Genomic DNA, 18,680 nt, shown 5'->3' with positions numbered 1-18,680 from the left:
GCAGATTATGCTCAGATACTGAGGATGCCTACTCAGAAATTGCCTCCTTTCTAGCAGACTCCCTGACCTGTACTGGAGCTTCCCATCCCTTCAGAAAAAGCAATTTTCTTCCCTAATTCAGATCAATTCTTTGGCATGTAAACCTGGAAAGGTGGGAGGCATGAGTGCCAGCTCTTTGCAGGTGGGCAGAGGGAGGAAAGGATGCACTGCTTGTTTCAAATTGACAACAGCATGGAGTGTCTTGGGAATGAAGATCCAGATTTGGGGCATAAAATAATTTTTTTTTTTTTTGAAAAAAGTAACCTTGTGCCCAAACTCCAAAATATTCAACTTTGAAAAATACACAAGGATGTATTTTTGAACTACACATCCTGGAATGATCATGTAGTTGCTTCATTCCCTCATTCTTTGTGAACCCGAATTCCTAGAAGATTTCCTGTAATCCACATCATTAAGTAGGACCATAGATTATGTTCCTCTTCTGTGGTCAGGGACCTGCACTCCCTAGTGAGGAACAGCAACAAATATATAAACCACAGACCTGTCTAAAATATCAGGCAGTGCACCAGTACTTCCAGGTAAAAATATTTGACTTTCACTCTCAAAATGTTAGTGTTTTGGACCTCAGAAACAAAAAAGGGACAGTTATTGAGCTGACATCCCTCCCCTAGCCAGTGTCTAATCATTTGGCACCACAAGACAATTCATCTTCCACTAGAGCTTTTCTTTCTGTGGTGTCTTTGTTTCAAACCAGATTTTGCAGAGCCATCTGCCACGCCACCCATGTCATTTGCTTCTCAGAATATGCATTTTGGATAGCAAGCGGCATTCCCTCCCAAATGAAGGGTGTGCTGATTGATTGGGCTGCAGGATCCCAGCACTGCAAGTACTTGTTCAAACACCTCTATCTGATAAACAGCTCACTGTTTATCAAGCTCAGCAAACCCTTTTGGCATCTGGTGCCAAATCTACATGGAAAGGCACAATCCCTTGCTGGAGGCCATTTCAAATCACTTTTGGAGGGAAAATTTACATGGGTGCTAAATGTAATTTCTGATTTTTGTGGTCAGTGGGATGTATTTTTACAGAGATACTTCCTAGCATTGTACAGGCTGTATCCCTCACTCCACTGTTTGTTGTACTCCAGCAGTTATTTCACAGAAAGTTCTCAGGTTTAATTCATTCACGTTTTAAAATGCATCGAGGTTTCTGCATCAAAGACACTGAGTGCTCAGAAAGACTTTAAAATAAAGCCAACCAATTCAGGCTTTGGATTTCCTTGGAGAGAGAATAAAACAGAAAGCATGATTCTAGCTTCCAGACAATCTGTTTAGGCAGATGTGAAAAATAAATGCAGCCTGAACTAAAAAAGGGCTGAGGCCAGGTTTTTGTTTATTTACCAAATTAGACTCAAATGACTTGCCAAGAGATGAGGAGTCTGGCATTTAAATGGGAAATATGGCATTCCTGGAGCATCTTGGGAAGATGCATCAAAAGCACATCGCTGCAGGGAAGAAACAGTGCTGTAAACTTAGGCCTTGACTCCTTGTAAAGGCTTTCTGCTCTGTCCAGTGCAAAGCATTCTGAGAAGCAGGTCACATTAATAAAGCATTGTAGAGTTAAAGTCTCTGGTTCCACTGAAGTCATTGCTTGTTCCAAAGGAAATTCAGCAATAAGGCAGCAATGACTTCTCTTCTGCCAATCCTCCTGTATTTAGTAGTTAGGATGTCTCCATTCTTGATGTTTTCTCCCTGTTGACCCTCAGAACACCACAGTCTTGCCTGTCCCACACTGACCATCACAAACTCTATTATCTAGGGCTCTTCCAGGGATAAAGAAGCTTTGGTTCAGATACTCTCCAGCTTTGGGGAGCCTTACAGTTTCTGGCTCTGGACTACCATGCATGATACCACTAGAAAACTGGCTAGCAGCATCTCTTCAAAGTACATTTTGAAATAGCTAGGGTGCTTTCTGTGAGCCTGAGAAGCCAAGAATTTGCATTTGATGGACACATTTGTGGTCACAACTATCTCCTTTGTAGCATTTTTGAATCAGAGTGAAAGATAGGTGACTGCCAGACCATGCTGGGATGCTTCTGAACATACATAAGAGACTCTGTTTTAGATGCCTAGGACACACTGAAAACTAAAATGAAGCAGAGAATAATTGTGGTTGAAAGGGATTTTTGGAGGTCATGTAATCCAGCCTTCTGCTGGAAGAACTAACTCCAAATTTAGGTGAGGTTTCTCAGAGCCTTGTCCACTCAAGCTTTGAAAATCTCTTAGGGTAGAGATTCCCCCATCTCCCCAGGCTCAGCTACAGTGGATGCAGTGGTTAAATTTGTGGCCTTGGAGTTCTAACTGCTCCTGGTTGTCTTAGGAATCATATTAGATAGTCTGACTGTATCCTTGGCCATGCACAAGTGTAAGAATGTGTGCCTACACTTGGATGAACAGCACTAATGGTGAGAAATGTGTCTTTGTTTCAGGTTCTATGATGAAATAGGAACACCCCTTCTCTCTGACATCCGTGTTGATTACCCTGACGACAATGTGGAGCAAGTCACACAGAACTTCTTCCCTAACTACTTCAATGGCTCTGAAATTATAATAGCTGGAAAGCTCATCAATCACACCTCAGATAACCTCCACGTGGAGGTGACTGCTAGCAACTCTAAGAAGTACATCCTCCTCAAAACAGATGTAGCTATTGACCTTCCAAGCAGGAATGATATCAGAGGTGTCCCTGGCCTGGAAGATGGCAAAGGCAGTAACAATTACATTGAGAGAGCATGGAGCTATCTCACTATCAAAGAATTGCTTAAGTCCCGTTTGAAGAGTGATGACAATCAGGAAAAAGACTATTTGATGGAGAAAGCCAAGTCAATGGCCCTGGCTTACAATTTTGTTACTCCCTTCACCGTTCTGAAGATGAGAGAGGCTGGGCTCCACTCAGAGCCACCTCAAGAAGAGTTTATCAGCCCTTCTACCGATGGCATTGGTGCCAAGTTGCAGAGCTTGCAGGGACACAAGGTGCCACCAGGTATGAGAAAAAAGTAACCATGTGCTGGTAAGAAATCTTTTTTGTATAGGTAATATCTCATGGCTGGCTTTGGCAACAGGGATGATCTAGCCAATGAACCAAGGGGTAGTAAACAGCTGAGATTTTCATATTGATTTCGCTAATTGTGGGCTGAGTGACAGTGGCCAAGACTTTTAGGCACCTGACTAACCCTCCTGACGCAATAACTGATCTTTAGAAGCTATTGAAGAAAAATTGGTATTCTAATTGAAACTTAAAGTAGTTGCAGGAGTATGTCCCATAATCTCTCTCAACAATATTTTGGCAATGTTATTATACAATGGCTCTTTTTGCTGCTCAGTAATTGTAACAGCATTCCCTCCACACTTCTAGGTATAAGAAGACAGCAAGATAAACAAAGAATTAAAATCTCCAAAACTTCAGGTCAGTGCCTATTTTCATGCCTTTAATAATTCAAAATAATAGTGGTTGTTTTATGGAAATCTCTGATGGATCAGCCAAAATCTTATTTACTAGATCTAGTAGAGTACTACTAGAAGTACCAGGGTAGGGAGGAGAATGAAAAGATAAATAGGACACAAAGAGGCTCAGTATTGAGGAGTGTGAGGAAATGTAGCAAGGGAGATGGTCTGCAATGCTTGATCTTCATGTTTGAGACTTCTGTAGATTAGGAGAGAACAGGAAGCACATTATTACTGTAAAGAAAGATAGTAAAAAACCTAGTAAAGGAACTAGTAAAAAAACATTTTATATACTGAAACATAAAAAAATGTTGTTGAAGGAAAATAAAAAAAGAAAATTATATAGTCTTTTACTATTTTCCTGTTGATTCTATACCTCAACATCCTCTTCATAAATTAAACACCAAAGAATAAGCTCAGCTCAAGAATTTAGACTTGAATTTCATTGGATAAGGTAAAATTTACCTTAAAAACTATGGTTTGGGCTTGTCTTACCATTAATGATGGGTCAAAGAATGTTAAAAAATTAATATAGTGTTTAGTATCTGCTGTTGACTGCTCCAATTTGATACTGAGGGTGAGGGAGGTTCAGTGTGAGGTGTGCCCGTGCAGAAGTCCTTGGTTAGAAGGTACAATTTTTTGGTGTTGTGGGGATGTAGCTTGCCAACAGAGTCAGCAGGAGTATAAAGCACCTGCATGACAACTCCCATAAATCACTGAAATGATATTCCAGGAGACAAATATCCTGATTTACACCTGGACTGTTTTGGGATTTGAGTTTTTGTTGAAAACCCAACCTCTTCTGTGAGAAAAACAAAACAAAACAAACTAATCTTTGTGAAAAACAAAGCAAAACTTGTCATTTCCTGACAAACTCCATCCGACCCTCTAAAAACAACAAACTGGGAGGTCTTAGAAAAAAACAGGAACAAATGCACTTTGAAAAGCAGTTTTGTTACATTCTTGAGCTTGTGTAAGACTCTCATACTTGTGTCTTTTTTCCATGTCTTCCCAGCGGATGGAGACCCTCACTTTGTTATTGATTTTCCCTCCAGCAAGTTATCTGTCTGCTTCAATATTGATGGAGAACCAGGGGACATTCTTCGACTGGTCTCTGATCATAAGGAATCTGGTGAGCTGAGCAGCCAAGCAAAGCAGTTGCTTGTGGAGGAAAAGTGAAGTGCAAGGGCAGGTCTCTAGCAATAAGACTAAGTACTAAGGTGCTTCATAGGCAAGAAAGTGGCTGGAAATTAGAAAAAGTTGCTTTTCTGGCCAACCAATGGAAAATTGATACACACCAGTTTTCTGTCTCTAATCTGGGTAAATTCACAGGAAGCCTAAGCAAGGAGAAGGCCTGGCCACTGTTACATACACAATTAATCTATGGAAATATTTGTTAATAGGTTAGACCTCACCATAGAGAGAAACAGCTTTTATGTATCTCCAAACTATTCCTAGATCAGGTCTTCATTGACTGGAATCAAGGGAGAAGCAATTACATGGAAGCAGCCAAGAGATTCCCTGGAGTGTGTGAGGACCACACTGCACCCCTTCATTCCAGCTTGATTGGAGAGCTCGGATCCTGATGATTAGACTCAGTATGGTCTGGGGGTTGCCCTTGGCCTGTTCTACAGCAGCCATGGCTGAATGAACAGCCACAGGCATTTGGAATACTGCATGTAGTGTTTTCCTGAGCCATGCAGCCACCTCCATGCCAAAAGATTGCTCAGGGATTCAGTGTTCTGGAAGAGAGGCAGTTCATTTCTTGGATGGTGCAGCTTTGTCAGCTTTCTAGTTAAAAAGTCACAACATGCAAAAGATTTGGACTCACCAAAATTGTTCTACTGTTGGAACTTCACTCTTTATTTAGAGTGCTTTTTGCTTCAGTGCAAAGTGAGGTATCCAACAGACTGACCAAGCACTGAGGTGTTTCAGTGAAGAGACTGACAAACTGGTTACTGCCTTGTGACAGACTTGAGAGAACCCCCACGATTCAAGGGCCCAAACCTGTCTGATCCCCAGGGGCCCAAGTTGTGCTCTGATCCGACCTGGAATTCTAAGCAGGCCAGCTCATAAGCAGATTATGTCCTGAGAAGGAAAATAGTGGGAGGAAGGGGTGTCAAAACCAGAGACAATGCACAGACTTGCTTTACAAAGAAGATATAAACAACCTCACAATAAAGTGATGATAGGGATTCTGTTCTGCATGGCAGTGAGTGGTCTAGCCTCCATCTTTCTGTGTTCATGCCTCCCTTAGTGATCCAGCTCCTGGCAATGTTTCCTTTGAACTTCTTTCACAGACTGTGCTTCAGTGATCCTGTGGCTCAAATGCAGAATGAGCTTAAGGTAAACAGACTCCACAGCACTAGGAAGCTGAGTTTATGAAAGTAGAAATGAGAGATTCCCTCAGCAGTGATGGGATATGGAGATGTTTCATCTCAGTGTTGATGACTTGCCTCTAGCTTGGTTTAGCCACAAACCTCCTCTTTTTGCTGTTACTATCTAGTAGCTGTTCAGGGACCTGTGGGAAGTGGGACAGGACAGGAAGTCACAGAAATCATTAAAATGCTTTGGAATCTTACCGTGGGCATCTATGCTTTACTTGACTTAGTAGGATCTGCACCTTAGACTACTCCAAAGTGGTTCTTTTGGGGCAAAACTGAGGAAAGCTGGAAGAGCAAGCACTGGTGAAGCTGAAAATAACACAGTAGGAGTGCAGGGTTCAGGGTCCTCTTCTGCAGCAACACAAAGAGAACCTGAATTTCTTACACTAGCACCTGAGGAGGTTTAGCAGACTGTTGCAGTCAGACAAGTCCCTCTACAGGTCCTGAGTTGGACAAGATAGTAACACTTACTCTGTGGCTTCTTAGGACTCAAGCAGAGAGGGACATTGAACCGCAGCTGACTACTACCCTGAGAACCTCTGAGACAGCAGCATTCAGATACACCCAGACACTCTTCCTAAAAGTTCAGTCCCTATTCCAGTGGGTGATATGAGGAAGGCCTGCCAGCAGCTTTTCTAACTCCTCCAAGATTTGGTATCTTTGCCCAGATTTGAGTTAAGTGTCAATAGACAGGTGGTCTCAGGAAACCATTCCATTGTTAGTCAGGCTCTAGCAGTCAGGAAGATAAATATTTATGTTATATGGCTCAAAATCCCTGTATATCATTGTCTTGATGATAGGCAGGTTTAAGTTTGATAGACCTTTGGAAGTGGCTTTGCTGAGGAGCAGCTGATCCTATCCTGTCTCACTGTGTACACAGTGTTAGAACTAAAGGGGCTGGGGACACCTGTCTCCAGGGAAGGCCAGTATTTTTGGTCTTGGGTAAATTTAAGTCCTCTGCATGTTAATCACTTTATAACAGACTCGACATGCTGCTTTGAATACTGGTAGGTGAAATAATTGAGCATGAGGTGGTGAAGTGCATGTCCTCAGTTGCAAGGCTTATTTATATCAGAGACAATAGACCTATTCTTGGTTCCAGCTTTCATTTATTGATTATTTTTCTGCAAGGTGTAACTGTGAATGGGAAACTAATTGGAGCTCCTGCACCACGCAACGGCCACAAGAAGCATCGGACTTACTTCAGCACCATCACTATCCTCAGCAATAAACCAGAGAGATCTTACCTGGAGATCACACCCAAAAGGATTATCCTGGATGATGGGGAAAGACTTCTTCTATCCTGTGATCGGAGTGCCGTTGTGCGAAGCAGCAGCCTCGAGGTGTCTGTCTCTGCCAATTCCAATGTCACTGTGACGATACGGAACACCATCAGCTTTGTAATCCTCATCCACCATTACAAGAGGCCAGCCCCATATCAGAGGAATCACCTGGGTTTCTACATCTCCAACAGTAAAGGCCTCTCTTCTGATTCTCATGGGCTTCTGGGTAGGTAACAGGTTCTCAGGTTCAATGCTTTAGACCAGTCAAAAATGATCCAAACACACGCAGAACTTGGAGACTGAAGCCATAGTAACCCCCAGGTTAAGCAGGAGATGATCTCTGAGGTGCTAATGCTTATGGGCCAGGAATAAGATGAGAAACAGGGTTTTGGATTCAGGCCACTTGCCTGCACAAACTTCTAAATACACACTTAGGTTTAGCCTAAAAGAGTTTGTCCCCAAGAAGGTAAAGGGAACAGAACTTGAAGCTTCATGTCTCTATCATCTTTCTGCTTGCTGATGGGCATTGTATGGGTTATTTTCCTCTGGTAGCCATGGCCCACGGAGCTCTAAAAGCTCTTTAGCTCAGGAAATACAACTTGATGAGCAAAAAAAAAGATAAATAGGGTTATTCTAATCTCTATCTTTATGTTTGTGAGATTTAGAAAAGAATCGCAGGACCTAGATTTATCCTGCTGTTGCAGAGAGGACAATTACAGTCCCATATGCTAAGAATCCTGAAAACACAGCCTATTAAAAAAACCCCAAGATGACAACTTGTAAAAATACTAATTTGCCTTGCAGGTCAGTTCTTGAACCATGAAGTTAAACTTCTTCAGGAATCTCTAAACACAAGTCATCAGCAGGTTGGTCAGAACCAAACTGAAGCACTAAAGCCAAACCCTACAAACACCCTGAAGGTGAAGGGGCGTCTCGTTCCTGTCGTGTGGAAGCAGAGGAGGATCTACAATGGCCAGCAAGAAGTTGACTGCTGGTTTGCCAAAAATAATGCAGACAAGCTCATCGATGGGACCTACAAAGACTATTTGGCTTCTCATCCTTTCGACACTGGGACCAGCTTTGGGACAATTAACAGTCTTTAAGACCAATCATAGTAATGCATTGCAGCAGCATGTGTGACAGCGGTTCCTTTCTGAAGCCTCTAAAGCTAGGCAACCTATGAATATTTCCTTACTTTTTGGTGCCAAAGAAACCAAGGCTTTTTGCCCTTGGAAATCAGCTGTCTTTCTTTCATGCTAGTTGAACATTGTTCATCAAATTCCTGAAGACAAGGAGGTTGGGGTGGGGCGGGGGGGGGGAGGGATGAGGATATGGTTAAAGGAATGATTGGTGCTCTCCCAGTGGGAAGGGAGGGATAAATGGGCCAGCACTTGTATCTAACAGTGCAGAGAGCTGCTGGCCTTAAAATAAGCACATGCAGGGATCTGTGCAACACCCTAGGGCTGGTGAGTCACCTGGTGAGAGACACAGATCATACAGCTCAGTGCCTATCATCTGGAGACACAACCTCTACTGATAGGCTCTGCAAAGGAGTGATTTGGAGCACTTGGTCTAACCATGGTCCCTGGGGAAAGAAGAGAGGAGAAGTGGGTAGACAGTCATCTGCAGTGACCCATTAGCATCAAAGAGGTAACAATGAAATCAAAATGTTAAATCAACAGGCCACAAGAGGATATTGTGTTCTTGGTTATTTAATGGGGTCTGGATTTGCCACTAAGCATGATGTTCCCAGAACCACTACAGACACTTAAAACAGTGATGAAAACCTTTATGTGCTGTAATGCTGTCCCGGTGCACAGGCTTAAAAAACACCTCTGGTCTTCAGCAGCAACAGGAGCGGCCCAGAGGTCCCTTCCAACTCCTAACATTCTGTGATTCTGTGACTCTCATTCCATGAAACATCTCATTTAAATAACGTTGCAGGTTTAGTGATTTCTTGAGTCTTGACTCCCTCAGAGAGAAACAAAGTTCCATTGTGAGCTTCCAACAGACTTGCCACCTCCTTGAGCAGAGCATCACTTCTGTTTAGCAGAGATTTAAGTTCTCTAAAGGATGATGATCCAGCATGTGCAACCCTACAAAGCAGACTAGACATTTCTAGCTGCTTTTCTAATCAGGGAGGAAGTCTTTATTTACTCCAAATTGTCAAAAATGTTTCATCCCAATTTCCCCTGGCTCCATCTCCTTCCTTACACTGCAGGAATTTGGCAGCAGGAGGTTACAGAAGGGTCTGCCAGCCACCCCCACTGCAGGTGGTGCTGCTCTGCAAAGAAACCTCCAAACCCAAACTGCAAGGCTGTGGTCTATTTTAAAGTGAGGCATCACTGAATAATGCTATAGATCAGCCACAGGGGAGATTGCTTAGTAGAGAACTTGGCCAAAGAGGACTTCAACGACCACAAAGACGTTTACATGGCAAAGCCAAACTGAGCTCATGTATACTCTGCCTTTCCAGGACTGCAAGGAAGGAGGGTGGGGATGGAAGCATCTCCAACAGTTAAATGATATCCATGTGTTGGGAGAAAAATAAGGAGTTGCCAGAGACCTACAGAAATAGGTTCAATCTTGACAGATTCTTTTTCATATTTACAAATTAAATTGTATTGTTGCTGTAGGAGCTGCTGGGTTTGTGTGTGTGGGGGGTGGTGTTTTTCAGCTGCTGGGTTTGTGTGTGGGGGGGGGTGGTGTTTTTCCAGTTCCTTGATTATCTAGCACTGCTATCTTGGTAGTGCTAGCACTGTAGCAGCAGAGCAGGTAGTGAGCACGGATGCTTATTGACATTCATGTGCTGAGGGGAAGAGGGAAGCAGCTGAAAGCAAAGAGCTAGATTTGATTGCACTGGAGAAGATCCTTACAGAGAGCTCAGTCAGCAAAATTCATGCTGATGCTCCTGCTTTGTAACAAAACACAAAAGCAAAAGTATTCCTGTGGGCCAAGATGTCTTGAGGAATCGCTCTCCTGCAAAGGAGAACTGAAGGCAAGACCTTCAGCACAGCCCTGAATATGCAATAACCAAGAGATGCTAATGCCTATGGGCCAGGAATAAGATGAGAAACTGTTTCTGAAGTTGACTTCTTCACCCAAGTAGGTGCTGGAAGGATTATACAGCCCATTACCAAATAATCACCCATTTCACTAGCACAGGCTGAACAGATAGTGGCAGTGTACTTCTAGACAGTGCAGGGTTCAGCAGGTGTCTTCATACTGTCCTAACTGAAAAGAGGTTTCTTTGAAATCTTCATTCCCACATTTTGCTGTTCAAGTGTATTGCTAAGGGGAGTAGTTGGCTTCAGCTCTCCTTTCATCTCTCCTGTATATAAATATGTGTATATACACACACACACACACACACAGACATATTGCTAATGCTTCAGGTGCATCATTCCTCCTCTTCTTCCTCCTCTTTCAGCCAAGGAAAGACATTTCTGAAAAGAACAATGATCAAGTCCAACTTCCCAGCCATGTGAAGCACCTGGAGCAATATACTCAAGTTCTTGTTAAGGCTCCAGTTATACATTTCACAATAAATATTTTACAGTGAACACTGCAGTGAAGCTTTCATTTGGAGAAGATAATACAAGCTTTGAAACTAAGAGTTATATATGTTTTATGCTGCTGGACAAGCTCATGTTACCAGATGGCTGAAAGAACCACTCACAAGATAACAACAGGTTGGGAAACAAAGTAATTTCAGAAGCAAATTAAAGGTCAGTGATGTTCTTCAGCCTCTACATGTAGAAGGAAGGAAGCAGCGTGTTGTGTGAACAAACCCTAAGGGTCAACTCCTTTGCTAAACTGAGAATTTAACTACATAGAGAAGACTGAGCCAGCCTTTAAATACAGTAGCATAAGACAAGGGAAATCAGAGTTTGTGCTCCTGCAGTCCCAGGCACAGTAAGAGCATGGACAGGTCATCACTTATAAAGCAGGTATCACACCACTTCCCTCTCTCAGAAGGAGAATGTGTCTAGTCTTGGTCCCCACAGTCCTGTGCTGTACCACAGGGAGCTCCCAGAAATGCACTGCCACAACTGCACATACAGGCACGCATTTGTTCTCATCTCCAAGAGCCTCACAGAGCACTTTGTTCTGCTGCTATACAGCTAAAGATTCCAAAGCTGCTCAGATAGCTCAGGAATGAGGGCTGAGCAATCCCTTTGGAGCCCAATGGAAACGATTGCACACCAGCGCTTCAGGCAGGGGACCAGGACTCCTGAATTTAGGGTTGCTGAAACAGCACAGGCTACACAACCCTGGAGAGGGACAACCTTCCCCTGCATCATATTTGCTCTGCTATTGCCTGTTGTGAGCCCTGTCAGCCAGTCTCAACTCAGAGCTAAGATGAAGATTGTGCCATTCACCTCCTATTACAGGACAAGGACTTTGCTGTGGCTGAATCTGCACTCCTCACACACTGCAGCATCGCACTGTGCAGCCCTACAGCAAGAGCAAATCCCCCCAAAATACACCTCCAAATAGGGAGCAAGTTTATAGTAAGGCAGCTGGGTTAATCTATTTTCAGCCAAGACCTTAGACAGCACAGGAGTTATTCCAGCTCTTACCAGCACAGAACTCTGCCAGACAAGCAAGAGTTACATTGTGAAACTAATTTCACTACCCAGTATAAATGATCCATTTAGAGAGCTGCATGCCATGTGTTCTAAAAACCACTTTATCTGCCAAGGCAAGTAGGATTTTCACCCCTCATTAAGTAAGGAAGAAAAAGGAAGAGACTTAATTTCCAGAAATGCAGTGTAAGGCTGCACAGCTGCAAGTGTAGCCAACCACATCTAGTTCACTAAGGGGCATGAGAGTCTTTGATTTGCATCTGCCTCAGCTACATTGAAGTTTGGGGTGAGGAGAAATAAAAGAAGCCCTGGAAACTTGACACACTCTCAGCTTTTAAAAGCAAAAAAGCCATCAGGTTGGACAAATCCAAGTCCTTCCTTCTCTAATAAACGAGCATTTTCTTCAGAAAACACAAGGGAAGGAGGAAAAATAAAGGGTACTTCCTGCCCCAAATATCCAGGGACCACCTTGGAATAGGCAAAACCTGTCTATGGCACAACTAGGTCTGTGGGTTCAGACCTTGCTCTGAGGACAAGCCACTGTTTGGATGCAGTATGGGTGTCATCACAGCTGTGTCTCTGCACCCAGCCTGGGAACGCATTATGCAGCTGTGCTGTGCTCTCTCTCTCCCCTCAGGAGACCTTTAAAGTGTTTTGCATTTTTGTGTGTTTATAGACAAACATAGTAGGTTAAAAAAGGAGCAAGGGCTAAAGCCCTGTGCCTCACATTTGAGGCCAGGATGGGGGATGACCCGAGGGTCCTCTGCAGCAGTCCCTCCTGAGGCTATCCCCTTATCCCCTACTCCTCAGGGCTAATGAATGGGGCTCCACTTGGCTCTTCAGATCTAGTTTTTCAGTCAGTTCCTGCAGAGATTTTGTATGTTTATTTGAAGTGAGGCAAAAGGGAAGTAGTCAGCTTCTAGTTCTGGGTAAACACTCCTCCCTGGTAAGGTGGCAACTGGGATCGATGCCCAAGACCGTTCCTGTCTTTGCATGGAAGCAGCTCATACAGTCCTCTTACAGAGCACTATGGATCAGCTTTTCTTCTGGACAGCCCTGCTACAGAAGGGCAGCCTGCCACATGAGGAACGGGTCAGGAAAGATTTCAACAGATTCCCCTCCTCCCCTTTACAGTGTGAGTGTCTTGCAAAACATTAAGCACATAGAAGAATTTCAATTATGGAGCAGTTTTTGGTGAAAAATTTATTACATTCTTTATAAAACAGTAAAAAGCATCAGCTCCACTGAAACATTCTTCCCAATTCAAGAAATTTATATACAAATCAGACCAATTCTTTTGAGTATTGTGAATATAAAAGTGTCACATTTCAGGCAGTACATTTTTTCTCTTTTCTATTAAAAAACAGCAGACAGTCTTTTGATTTCAGTCTTTATCCCTGACAAAGTTACACCCAGCTGGCCAGCCAGGGGGAGTATATATCCATACCCCTAACCTCAATGTGCCTGCATGTGCACAGGGGTTAGGGTCAGACAGGTAGAGCAGATACTGCTCAAGCCTGCACAGGATGCACAGATACCATCCCAAAGAGACAATTGCAGAAGGATTCATCTAGATGAAGCAGGCAAGAGGATCTCTGCAGATCCAGAGGGATCAACTGGCATTCCCCACACTGCCCTTCCTTGGCCAGCTCACAGTGCTGCTTCCCTTCCTCCACCACCCTTTGTCTCAGTGTTGTCAGATGACCACTTGATAGCTGGGCTGCTTCATCTTCTGGATCGTTCCCTGGAGTCCTGAAATATCTTGGTCACTTTCCGACTGATCAAAATCCATGTCTGGAGAGAGTAGCACCTAGAAAGAGCAGACAGACACCCTTTCAGAGTCATCCTGACAAAGTGAAAGTTCTCAGCTGTTCTTGATACTGTTTGCTGAAGGGGTCAAGCACCCCACAGGGGCCTGCTACAAGATCTAGTCCTTTCTGGCAGATGGGAAAAGGTCTCAAAGGTCACCTTGACCATCTCTCCAACAATGCCCAGATAGATCTGGGCACAGATGTTGTTGTGTCTCAACACCCCCCCTCCACTCAAGAGCAGAACAGGCAGCTAAAAGCTCTGTTTGCTGTGGAACAGGACTCTTGCAGACATGAATTCATAGACCAGGCTGCAGCCTCAGTGGGGATGTACAAAAAACTAGGCCACATGTTTTGCAAACAGCTGTACCAGATGTAGACCTTTTCCCAGCCCCCCAGTTACTTGCTACCTCCAAAGCTCAGCCAGGAGAACAAGCAGAACTACTTCAGCCGTGGCCAGCACGCTCAGGAGTTGTGTTCTAGCTTGGTAGCATCTTATTACCACCTGGCTGCTGGCATCAGCAGCTCCTGGCTCAGCCTGAATTGTGGGAGCCAAAAATAGAGCACTGACCCCTCCCCACCAGTACCTCTCCAGATTAAGAAAGCCCACAGCTTTGCTGCACAACCAGAAGGCTGCCCATTGCCTCCAGGAACACCTACGCTCTCAGTGGCTAACTTCAGACTTGAAGCTACTTTTGAGCTAAGTGGCTGTCACCGGCCCGGAGCGTTTGCACGATGCAGACAGAGCCACACGCGGGACATCTTCCAGCCACATCATCTGGAAGAGGAAAGAGGCCGGATTTTACTTAGGCTATGGCTGCACTGACCACAGAATAGCTGAAACCCAGCGCCAGCCAGCAGGCTGGGTGGGTGAGCAGTTTGCATCAGTAACATTCATGGCTTAATAGAGTATTTGCTGAACCCCATCCTTCCCCTTCTTACCCCCAAACCCCAGCTTCGAGCAAGAGAAGACCTACTCTTATTATTCCCTGACAGCCCTTGTGCTATAGCTTGTGTCATGCCCAGCAGCACTCAGGAGCTCAGCTGAATCATAGGATTTCTGGTAAACAGGAGTCACACACATCAGAAACCTGGCCAGGTTTTTGACACCTCAACACAAGCCTAACAGCACGGACAAGGGCACCCAGTTTTATTTCCCTAGATGAGCAATGGCAACAGCCCTTTCCCCTTATTCCACTTGTCCATCCACAGAACCCATATAACATTGTGAGATCATGACTGTTGCAGAGATGAGGGTCAGGTACTATGTCAACACAGTTTCCTCCAGCAAGGTAGCACAGACCTCTCACCCAAGCCTCAGCCCTGCTTTGCTTCAAGGGCCAAACCAATGCATGATGAAGCTTCCCTGTGCAGGACCCACAGAGGCAGCCTTACAGCTCCAAGGCACAAGTCAATGGATGGTGCATGGGCTGAAAGTGCAGGGACACAGAGCATCCCCAAAGCTCTACCAGTCCCAGAGCCCAGTATTCCTTGGCCAAAACCAGAATTAGCCTTATCTCTGGCAATGCCTGAGCACAGTTGCTCAGTTGTGAATTAACAGCCCTCCACTTGTTAGCACTTGGGCAGCACCACTGAGCCAGTCACCCCAGCAACCAAACTAAACAGGAAAAACAAACTCCAATGAGTCAATGACTTCAAAGGAGCAGAAAGGCTGCAGGGAGAAATTTCCACCTCACGCACACTCCAGCCCCTCTGTCACTGATGTTATCTTCAGAGCAGCATGTCAGACATTCAAAGGATAGCATTAGATCAAATCAAGCTCTTGTAGCTCTCTCCCTGTCCCCACTGGGGTTTTTTTTTTTGGTTCAAGACACACACTGGAAAGTTTCCATCTCTTCCAAGTGAAGATTTCCTCTGTTTATCCTATTAATACTCAGATGCTGTTGAACCTGGAAAGAATGGGTGGGTAATCACACAACATTACAAACTCACTGAACTCTGACAGGCTGCAACAGGCTAGTTTTGAGGTCTAATGAACTGGTAATTTTGGTGGGGTTCAGCTGCAAACTCAAATCCACTTGCAGCCAAGTGTGGGTGACTGAGCAGGCACTAGGCATTGCACATCCAGACCCGTTCAGGCTGCTACCTGCCCACCACACAGCTCATGCATGGCTGATCAGTCCCCCAGTAACCTTTCCACAGTTCCCTGAGGAGCTTCTGGTCGAGGAGCTTCATCACGAGGTGGCACCTCATCTCTCTGACAGTCATGGAACACACCTTCAGATCCTGTTTTCAAGCCAAACTCCAGCTTGGGAGTTTCCAGCACAACTTGGACAAAGAACTTTGCCTGCAAACGCATCCCAGTCAGGATCACAGCAGGTTAGTGGCACAGTCTCCAAGTCCCAAGACAATGTGCTACTGTCTCACTCAGCAGTCCCCAAATACTTCATGTATTCCTCTCTGCAGGAGGCAGCCAGCAGCTTGCAAAACAACCTGGGTCATGCTTCCGAAACAGGGCTGCCCATGCTCTCTGCCAACCCCTCCTGCCTGGGGAAGCTGCTGTCTCCTGGTTTGGTACTCCATCCAAGCAGACTCTTAAGATAACCAAGCCATCTCAGTGGCAGAGAAGGAAACTGCACAGACTGCTGAGAACTGTGACAGTTTGTAAAACAAAGCAGCTCTGAGACATTGCCCTGCTAGCCATGGAAACCTGTTTGCCTATAAGTCCACCAGCCTGGTGTAGAGGTAGGAACCATCCCACCATCTTCCTAAATCTGAGCTCAATTGACTTCCTACAAACCAGAATGGCTGACAGGTGGAAGAGTTTTCTTCTATATGCACCTCTATGCCCACCTTCATTTAGCATTCCCAGGATCAGGAACCTTAGTTCACCTTTACCTATTTAAAGGTCAGTTCAGTGAAGCAAGTGGCAAAGCAAACTCACTCTTGGAGTATTCTCCAGTACTTAAAAATCAAGCAGCATCTTCAGCCTAGGGATTTGCCAGAAGTCACAGCTCCCATAAAGGGAGTTGGGACAGGTGCTGAACTCCATGCTGACCAAATGCAGGTCCCCATGCAATGTATTAGCTTTCCTCCCAACCTTAACCTAACTTCTAGCTTTACCCTGATGGTTCTCACAAGTGCCACTTATTAGATCAAATTTTGCTTTAAGGCTTGTCTCTGAAAATATAAACCATCAGTAAAGGAGCAGAAATTCACTCATATCCCTTGGGAAACAAAACCCACAAGTTAAAAAAAGATCAAATAAAACATAATAAAACCTGACTTGTTTTCCTGAATGGAGGAAACAAAGAAATTACTGATAAGGTCTAAAGTTTATTGGCACTTGCAAGGGCAAGGGAAAAAGAGACTCAGGTCAAGGGCAGGACACATGCAAAGCAGAAATAAGGCCCATGCAGATGAATGCATTTCCCCAGCCTCAAGAGCACTGGATTCACAACTGGCACTTGTGATCTTTTTCTATCCCCACAAGAGAGATCAAAGTGAAGGCAAGGCACAAGCCTGAAACAGAAAGCTTTAAGACTTGTCTTGGAAGGAGCAGTGAATCTTTCCAGCCATAAGAGTTTGTCTTTTTCTATGTTTCAGTGTAAAAATGTTCATCGTTTGCTCTAAGTAAGAGCCCATCATCACATCACCAGGGAAGCCTTACAGCCCACAAGAGGCTTCCAGTTCTTTGGTCCACACTGCAGCCACAGTCACCAAGCGACACCAGATCAGGATTGCTGGTTACTGGGTTCCCTCTTGCTACCCAGCTGGTCTGCCAAGCCAAGGTCACAGCTGAGTTTCCCTGCTATCCCTACAGAAAATACTGAGGGTGGGCTTTTAACAGGTTAACTTCAGCCCACTCTTTCCATTCTCCTTCCTCTCTCCCCCCTCCTCCTTTTCCAAACACAAACTGCTAGTTCAAGTGAAAATAATGACACTTTCTATTGGCAAGGTAGGCAGAGGGTTGAAATTCAAGAAGGCAGCATGATGGGGATTCGCTGGCGCCTGCTGCTAGACAGCCCTGATGAACCCTGATAAACTGTGGGACACATTAGCTCCAGCCAGCTCTGCCCTGTAGAGATGTTGCTCAGCCCCACCCCCTCCTCCCTTCTCCACTGGGCAACTGGGAGAAGAAAGAAATCCCCCCACTTGAGCAGGTTATTAGCAGCAGCAAGCCCAGTAAACCCTCAAGCCTAACTAAATTCCAGCCAATTCAGCTGCAAGGCCCAGACAGCCAACATGATCCTCAATTTGAAGCCTAGAAAGTTGACACATGAAGCAGGAGCTTATGGCTATACCCCAAGGCCCAGTGCCAAGCAGCTGAGTTTGAAAAGCAGGAGACCTGTATTTCTTCATTAGGCTCCTTCACTGCCTGAACTGTTTGGCTGGAGACACAGGAACATGTCTGAGTTTCCACTGTAGTAGGCAGTACCTGTAGACTGCTCCAGGTAGAAACTGGTCCCCTTTAGTAGCTCCACCACAGGGATGGATTAGAGGGCTTCCAAAGAGACAGATGACCTGAACATTAAAAGACTCCACAAAAAAATTTGTCAAATACCTGGAAGATGCCTTTGAAAACAACAGTCAGACTGCAGGAGTCCTACTTCCATCATTTGAAACAACTTGTCTAATTGAACTGGGAAAGGTTCTTTTGGTAGCTTTGAACTAGGAAAGGTTCTTCTGGTAGCTTCTAGAGATAACAAGCACCTTCCTTTCAGATAACTCAAAACTGAGTTAGAGTCCAGAAAATGCTTGCCCTGCCTTCAGTGGAGCAAGACAAGAGGAAAAGCTCCATTTGCATGGAAAACCATTAGCTGTGATACCATCTGTAGATCCACAGCATCTGTAAGACTAGACTCTTCAAGTTTAGGTTTGAAAGGCTAGAAAGGAGGTTGACGTCTTAACTAGAGTTTCCACCTCCTCACCCTTGTTTCTGAGCTGGTGTATTTTTAACTGATCTTAAGCCTTCAGGAACACACCAGCATATCCAGTCAGAAAGGCAGATCTTCACCACTACTTTTACATCTGAAGCAGACCTCCACTCCAGCCCTTTCCAAGGAATTAGCACTCCTAAACATCAGTCACCACCAAGAAGCCAGGATGGCACCATAATCAGGCACGATTTCAGGCCCAGAGTTGATCCACA

At 44.7% G+C, this 18,680-nt stretch overlaps 1 protein-coding gene and 1 pseudogene across 2 annotated transcripts in view; one reads left to right on the top strand and one right to left on the bottom strand.

The window, feature by feature from the left end:
* ITIH5 (inter-alpha-trypsin inhibitor heavy chain 5) overlaps positions 1-8,273 on the top strand; it is a gene marked incomplete at both ends in the record, with an annotated part of 47,515 nt that extends 39,242 nt beyond the window's left edge. Inside the window, 5 exons of the mRNA XM_084264071.1 lie at positions 2,489-3,042; positions 3,415-3,465; positions 4,519-4,635; positions 7,019-7,396; positions 7,975-8,273. Coding sequence (XP_084120197.1) covers positions 2,489-3,042; positions 3,415-3,465; positions 4,519-4,635; positions 7,019-7,396; positions 7,975-8,273 — 1,399 coding nt within the window. The remainder of the gene's footprint in view (positions 1-2,488; positions 3,043-3,414; positions 3,466-4,518; positions 4,636-7,018; positions 7,397-7,974) is intronic.
* Positions 8,274-13,344: 5,071 nt separating this feature from the next.
* LOC311204455 (store-operated calcium entry regulator STIMATE-like) overlaps positions 13,345-18,680 on the bottom strand; it is a 35,610-nt pseudogene continuing 30,274 nt past the window's right edge. Inside the window, exons 8-9 of the transcript in view lie at positions 14,228-14,345; positions 13,345-13,569 (exon numbers count right to left, since the gene is read on the bottom strand). The product of the transcript in view is annotated as a store-operated calcium entry regulator STIMATE-like (transcript). The remainder of the gene's footprint in view (positions 13,570-14,227; positions 14,346-18,680) is intronic.

This window comes from Gallinula chloropus (assembly GCF_964237585.1).
Source record: "Gallinula chloropus genome assembly, chromosome: 1".
Lineage (NCBI taxonomy): Eukaryota > Metazoa > Chordata > Aves > Gruiformes > Rallidae > Gallinula > Gallinula chloropus.
The sequence above is the reverse complement of the archived record's forward strand: the minus strand, read 5'-3'. Positions and strand labels throughout refer to the sequence as shown.